General features: G+C 49.8%; 1 protein-coding gene across 1 annotated transcript; it reads left to right on the forward strand.

The window, feature by feature from the left end:
* Positions 1 to 990: 990 nt before the first annotated feature.
* Positions 991 to 4796, forward strand: LOC119387743 (calmodulin-beta). The gene is made up of 2 exons (XM_037655246.2): positions 991 to 1306; positions 4509 to 4796. The coding sequence occupies exons 1-2, from the start codon at positions 1088 to 1090 to the stop codon at positions 4794 to 4796; spliced, it is 507 nt and encodes a 168-aa protein (XP_037511174.1). The 5' UTR covers positions 991 to 1087.
* Positions 4797 to 7440: the final 2644 nt, after the last annotated feature.

Below are 7440 nucleotides of genomic sequence, written 5' to 3' on the forward strand. Positions count from 1 at the left end.
TTTGCCGTCGTTTTAAACTAGAGAACAATGTGAAACCGATAGCAAGTACTTAGCCCAATCTCATTCATCACTCCCCATCCTCTTAAACATTTCTGGCTCTTTCTTCTCCTTTACGTCAGTATTATGTAGCAGGCCGGAGGTACGGTCGCTAGCAGTGAGTGAGGAAAAACTTTATTTTAAAACCAAGAAGTACTTTTCCAGCAGTCAACCTCTTCACCTTTCCTCATAGGTCGGCAAAATAAGTGTAACTCATTCAGGCTCACCCAAAAAATATGTTTTTTGCTTCGGGCTCACTCATACTAAGACTCAGTTTTAGTCATCCGGACTCCCTCGCACTCAACATCACTAAACTTTTGCTTTGCAGGGCTCACGCGGACTGAATATCACCAGTACTGAGCTCAGCCTAACTCACTCGCACTCAGTCTGACCAAAGCTCTGCTCAAACGGACTCACTCGGACTCATGATCACCAGTATTCTGCTCAGCCGGACTCGCTCATACTCGGAATCACGTGTCGGTCTTAGTCTGAGAGAGAGAGAGAGAAAGACAAAACTTTACTTGTGTCCTTGCTGGGGTCAAGGGAGGCGGGGGCCGGGAGACAAGCCCTACCGAGCCCCCTTCCTCAAGTGGAGGCCAGAGATTGAGTCTTGTCGGAGTCTTCAGCCAGCCGGGCGGACTGCCCCAGAGTTAGTACTCCGGGCACACGCTGAGCAGCATAGCCTCCCACTGCTCGGGCGTCGTTATCTTAAATGTAGGGTTGGTGCTGTGCTTAATGGTGTGTGTCGCTGCGGGACATGCCCAGATAGTGCGAGTGCGTCAACTCATCAATGAGTCTGCCAACCTGCGCCTTTCCTTCGTCTTCTTCTTCTCATTAGAAAGCGTGGTAATGGAAACGGGTATGATGAAGAAGAAGCGGTTGTGGAAAAGGCTCATGGGTATGAGTCATGTGTAGAGGCACACCATCATCATCGTCATCAACGGCTCGTGCTATTCGTGCCAGCTGCGCGCTCGCCAGACACGTGCGACTTCGAAGCCCGAGTACGCCTGCGTAGCGTCGCCTCGAAGTGAACACCCTGAGCCCGGATCGCATGGACGACGTTCAGCAGCGAGTGCCGTCGGCCCTTTCAGGCTCCTCGCCCAAGTCGCCGCAGCACAAGGAGCGGCCCCCGCTGAGCGAGGAGCAGATCAGCGAGTTCCGCGAGGCTTTCACGCTGTACGATAAAGATGGGAGCGGCTGCATAAGGGCGAAAGATCTGGGCACGGTCATACGGTCCCTCGGCTACCAGCCGACCGAGGCGCAAGTCGCGGTAAGCTTGTGGTCTCTCAATAACCGTGTTCGTTTCTTGTGGGAAGTGAAAGAGGCTACGAACTGTGGTGAGTCAGGGAGTGAAACAACGTTATTCGGTCCAAAATAGACGCGAGTAAATCAGGTCAAACCTGACGGCCCTTTCGCGGGCCCTCTGGACGGCCAGGATTCGAGAGGACTGGTTATTGGCCTTAATGAGCTTCATCATTTCCTCTTGGGTGAAGGGGGGACCGGCAGGGGCGCCGTCTCCCAAGCCATGCTCGAAGTCTGCATAACCACCACACAGGGGCAGTCCGGGCTTGGGAACCGTTCGGGGTACACTGTGCAAAGTGCCACAGGGCTCGGGTAAGTGCTTGTTTATAGAAGTCTGAGAGTGACAGCCTGGGCCCTGCACAGCAGGAGTACGGCAGAGGCAGGAGTCTTCTTGAGTGATATTGGTAAAAGAAATCTGGGCGTAGCTTGCACTAGGGGCGCAAAGCTAAAGGCACAGTGGCGCTGATCGGCTCCTAGCTGCGTCCTGGCCATACGAAGTGATGCTAAGTAATGCCAAGTGATGCCAAGTTCCACTCGAGTCCAGGACAGTCGCCTCTTGCCGTTTTAGGCGTACTACGCTGTGGACTACATTAAAGGGGTACTGACACGAATATTTTCAGTTGTTTTTTTTTTGCGTCGAATGAAAGGTCAAGCCCTCAAAAGCCTAGAAAAGGTAGTGCTAAGCGCGAGTACGCCCTGAAAAAGTAATTACATTATGTTTCTAAAAGCTAGTTTCGGTTCCTACTGTGCCCTGACGTCACAACACGGTACGAGCTTCTCGTCACGTGCTCGCACAATATATAGTGACGTTTCCACGGCCGCTCCGCACGGTGGCTCCGTTGGTGACGCACCAGCGGGCATTTTGGAAGTTTTGATGACGGTACGAGCGGCCATCTTGGAAGTTTTGGTGCCTAACGTCATCACAGCTAGCCATACTGCTGCGTGAAGTCACCAGAATTTGTACTGTAGCCTGACGTCAAGCTAGTGTCGATGTCAGTAGCTGCGCCATGGAAAAATTGACTTTAATATCAAATTAAAATATCTTATCAGCATTTGCTGAGCTTCACACTTGCTCAGAACCGTCTCTGCATACAGGAGATTTGTATGGCAGAGTAAGCTCGCCTTCGAAAAAAGGTGTCAGTACCCCTTAAGACGAGTAGAATCGAGTAGAATCCAGCAGCCTCGCTTGGCAGCGCGCCGCGATTCCCGGTAAGCGGCTTCCTTATTGGCAGTGCGAACCTTCTTCGGTCTCTCCCAGGTCTCCCCATGTCTGCCTCTGGCGCGCCGCCGCCACGCGCCGGCTTTATATGGAACGAAGGAGCGCATGCGCAGTTGGCCGTGACGTCACGTCTGGTGCGACCGAGCGGTTGCACGCAGTGTCTAGGACGGCGGGCTGGTGGCGGAGCCATGTATGGCAGGAGCGTAGCCAGGGGGGGGGGGGGGGGGTTGGGGGGGCTCAAACTCCCTCCGAAATTTTTCAGTTTTGCTTGCGTATATGTACACGCACACATACAAACGCACGCACGAACATATATAAAGTATTGTTGAACCCCCCCCCCCCCCGAAAAATATTTCTGGCTACGCCGCTGATGTATAGGCTAGCGAAGCAGGCGCACAGCTGTGCAACCGGTTGGTATAGACAACGAGCGGTGACGTCATCGCGCCATCGGAGATTTTTTTTTTTTCGACCGACGAGCACGGTTTTACGAATAGCTTAAGCAATTTCGTTTGTTTCTATGACAAGTCATTTGGGGTAGGGGGGGGGGGGGAGGGGGTGCCGCCAGACACTTTCCGTCCATCAAAGTCCGGTCCGTATCTCACTACGAGTCTAGTCAGAATGTCTGGCGCACGCTCATCTGTGTCGCGTACTGTGGTCAGTTGCACGTTGCTACCGAGTGTTTCGGCTTACTTCTCACGATGGGACCAGCATCTCCTGCATTACGCGTGCGCAGATCTGCCATTAACCCTACCGCTGCGACCATCCGCTCACATTTCTTTTTTGGAACGGGCGGATATTGTCACACCAAGTTCCTGTCACAAGACTAACATACATTCAATATGAAAGAGAAAAATATGTCATCCACCAGTTCTGTAGCACGAGGCTACACAGGAAACCTATATGGGTGTATTAGAGGAGGCTTCCCAGTTGACCAAGAATTCGTCGGTTCGGGATCCTAACCCGGGTACAACGCTTTTCTAAAGCAGTCGCTTTGTCGCCTTAGCTAAGAAGGCCAGAAGATTGCAGCGCGAGGGTGATTGATCAATCACTCGAAGCAGTGTGGCACTGAATATTGCAAATCAGTGCTCCAGAAGTCCACAGTGTGGAGGAAGACTCATTAACGGAGAAAAAAAGGTCATCCACCTGCTTAAAGTGCGAAGCTATAAACAATGGCATTGGTCCCGGGCCTGAATCCTTGACCAGGACCAATTTTTTGCTAACTATAAGGAGCTTTGTTTCGGAAAAACCCACATTACTCAACCCTTCCATGATTCCTCCTCCGTCTAAGCGGTTACCGCAGGGCTGGTTAACCACCCGCCGCCGTGGTGTAGTGGTTATGGTGCTAGACTGCTGGCCTGAAGTTCGCGGTATCGAATCTCGGCCGCGGCGGTGCATTTCTATGGAGGCAAAATGCTCGAGGCCCGTGTGCTTCGATTTAGGTGCACGTTAAAGAACACCAGGTGGTCTAATTTCCCGGAGCCCTCCGCTGTGGCGTCTGTCATCTGTCTGTATTGTGGTTTTGGGACGTAAAACCCAAACAACTATTAAACTATTATTCGGCCTAGTTAGCCATAACCAATAAGTGTGTTGAAAGCACAAATTATTACACAGCCTACTTTCTCCCTAAAGAGATCGATTTTAATTTAATTTACTTTACCCTCAATCACACAAAGCTTTACGGAGGAAGTTGGGGTACATTAAATAAAAAAACAATAGCGAACAATAATGCATTGAAGATACGATGTTAAACTCATACAACTGAATTCACATGCAGCTACGATGAGAAACAGGTAAATAATTGTGCATGGTGGAACGCCACAGATTGTGCGAGATGGGCTGTCGTGACTTGACGGATGTTATTAGCGAGGGTGAAGCGCTAACTATGCCTAACGAGGGTGAAGCGCAACGTTAGCTTGCCCGAATTGCCACCTAAGTCACGGACGTGTTACAGGAGATAGTGGGCTCGCGGGAGACTATCGACTTTCCCGAGTTCCTGACCATCATGGCGAAAGAGGACATCCGCTCGGCCGACGTCGACGAGGAGATCCGCGAGGCCTTCAAGGTGTTCGACCGCAACGGCGACGGCTTCGTGAGTGTCGCCGAGCTGCGCCACGTCATGACCACCATGGGCGAGAAGCTGACGCACGAAGAAGTGGACGAGATGATACGCGAAGCTGATCAGGACGGCGACGGGCGCATCAACTACGAAGAGTTCGTCAACATGGTCACCTCCAAATGATTGGTCGGCATGCGGCACTCAATAAAACACATAATTTCCTGCCCGGACGTGAAGTTAGCTGCTTGCAAATACTTACTACACAGCAGTATGAGGCAAAGAGAGAGAATTAAACTTTGTTTTAGGACCAGGCGCGCGTTCTCTTCGCCCAGAGGTTGGTGACTTCCTTACTCCAGGTAGCTATGGCTTGCAGCCGACGCCCGAGCCCTGTCCACCAGCCGGACCTGGTCCTTAGGGTTGAGTGACATCAGCAGCACCTCCCACTGGTCGTCCGGATTTTTATGTACAGTCGGCGTCAAATGAAACCTGAACAGCGGCAAGCATTCGCAGTGGCATAGTGCGCGTCGTCCGGTTATCACCATGGACAGGCGCGCGCATCCGGTTCGGCAGCACTTCGCATATTTTCGCGCCTGTCCATGGTGATAACCGGACGGCGAGCACTATACCACTGCGAAGGCTTGCCGCTGTTCGGGTTTCATTTGACGCCGATAGTACGTTCTGTTCGTCTATGGGTGGGATGCATGGTTTGTTTCGGCAGCCCGGATTGTTCAATAAAGTTGTTCACTCACTCACTCACCCCATACCATGTGGTACCGGGTGTTTGCAGCCTCCGGGCAATATGTGCAGGTCCTACCGAAGTTTCCGGAATACATTGCGTGAAGCAGTGTAAAGATAAATCGCAGTGTGCCTCTTGCTACAAGCCCATATCTGCATTATAGTTCATTAGAAAGGAAGAGCCTGGTTATCGTGCTAAAATAGTAATGTGTGTTGGATTTTCTGAAGATGTAAAAGCGAGTCGGGGAAGAACTGGCTCATTTTCAGCGCCAGCACTTCTTTGGCACTGGGAAACAAGCACTTTAGAGGCACACCCGCCAAGATGGTCTAGTGGTTATGGGGCTCGACTGCTGACCTGAAGGTCGCGGGATGTGGGCGCGTTAGCCCACACGTCCTTTTCATCTGGGAGGGGTTAACGTACCGCATCGGCTGCATTTCGATGGAAATAAAATGCTAGAGGCCGAGGACTTGGATTAATATGCACGTTAAAGAACTTCAGGTGGTCAAAATTTCCGGAGCCCTCCACTACGGCGGCACTTATAATCATATTGCCACAGCCATGCGATGCCGTTGATTGCCATGCCATTATGTATACGAGCCATCCGCTGTGGCAATGTCGCGGTTCTGGGGCGTAAAATTCTAACATTATAGAGGCAATGCTTCAGTGCTTCACTTTTCAGTGTTGTAGTGTGCATGACGTCACCGTTTCGGCCACAACTACTACGCCATGGCAGAGTGCACTAGAACAGGGGAGTGCTCGGAACGGCCGCAGCACCAATGTACAGAAATTGAAGCCCAAACAAGGTCAATCCGCTTGTGGCGCTGCGATCGGTAGTCTGCAAGATGCCATAGTTTAAGAGTTGCGCGCGGCTCCGCCAAAGTGGTGCAGGGGTAGAATGCCCGCTTCCCACTCAAAAGGCCCGGGTTCGAATCGCAACTGTAGATGGTGGGTCTTTATTTTTAGTGTCACTTTTTATAGCGGTATTGGTTTTCCTTTGTTTCTTAAAACTAGCTTCTGTTGTTACGTATTGCTACAAAAAGTAACGTAACTCGCCCAATTGTCAGCTCCAATAAATTCTCTCTCTCTCTCTAGCCGGTGCTTCAATCCGGCAATTGCCCGAAAGGTAGCCAGCACTGGAGAACAATTGTCGACACTAGCGGACAGATAACAATAGCTAGTGCCAGGCAACAATTGACCAACACAGCAAAACATTAACTGCAGACATGACTGAATAGCGAGAAAAAACTACAGACAATGTAGAGACAATGTAGAGACGACAGACAGGACGGAGCGAATAACGTGAAACATAACCTACACCAGACGATCCAATATTTTGTTTATCTTATTTTTATTTATTTATTTAATGTTATTGTGTAACACGTGTTTAATTAGTATTTCATAAAGAAACCATAAACACCACTAATATTTTTGCTTCCCTTTAAGTTATCTCTTTCGCATATCCTTTTGTCCCTTTCTTTTCACAAATTCTGCTGCCGCACGATTCATGGCCGATTCCCCGTGGTGGGTTTAGCCATTCTTCTAGGAATCAACCAATTAAAGAGAGTTAGCACATCAGTGCAGACATTGTGCGAACGAGTACGGTACATGTCATGGCATCTTGCGATTGATGCTAGGCATGCCCGCTAGGGCGCGCACCGCAGGACCTCAATGTTTCTAGTGACTCTACCTCAATGAGGTTGTTCCAATCAATCATTCAGTGCCATGACATGTCATTCATCTTTGTCACCAGTGTATGTCATATCATGACATCCAGACAGATAGATAGATAGATAGATAGATAGATAGATAGATAGATAGATAGATAGATAGATAGATAGATAGATAGATAGATAGATAGATAGATAGATAGATAGATAGATAGATAGATAGATAGATAGATAGATAGATAGATAGATAGATATGGTCGAAGTGCCTTTCGTTCGCCAAGGAGTGCCTTGCATTTACCAAGCTGCAGAATCCATTTGAACTCTATGCGAAAGGTTTGTTTGTTTGTATCATCAAGGCTATGGCACATACCCACAATGGGGGATTGGTCAACACTACGTAGCGTAATATTTCGATGATAACTTC

Source organism: Rhipicephalus sanguineus, chromosome 3, assembly GCF_013339695.2.
Source record: "Rhipicephalus sanguineus isolate Rsan-2018 chromosome 3, BIME_Rsan_1.4, whole genome shotgun sequence".
NCBI classification, from domain to species: Eukaryota; Metazoa; Arthropoda; class Arachnida; order Ixodida; family Ixodidae; genus Rhipicephalus; species Rhipicephalus sanguineus.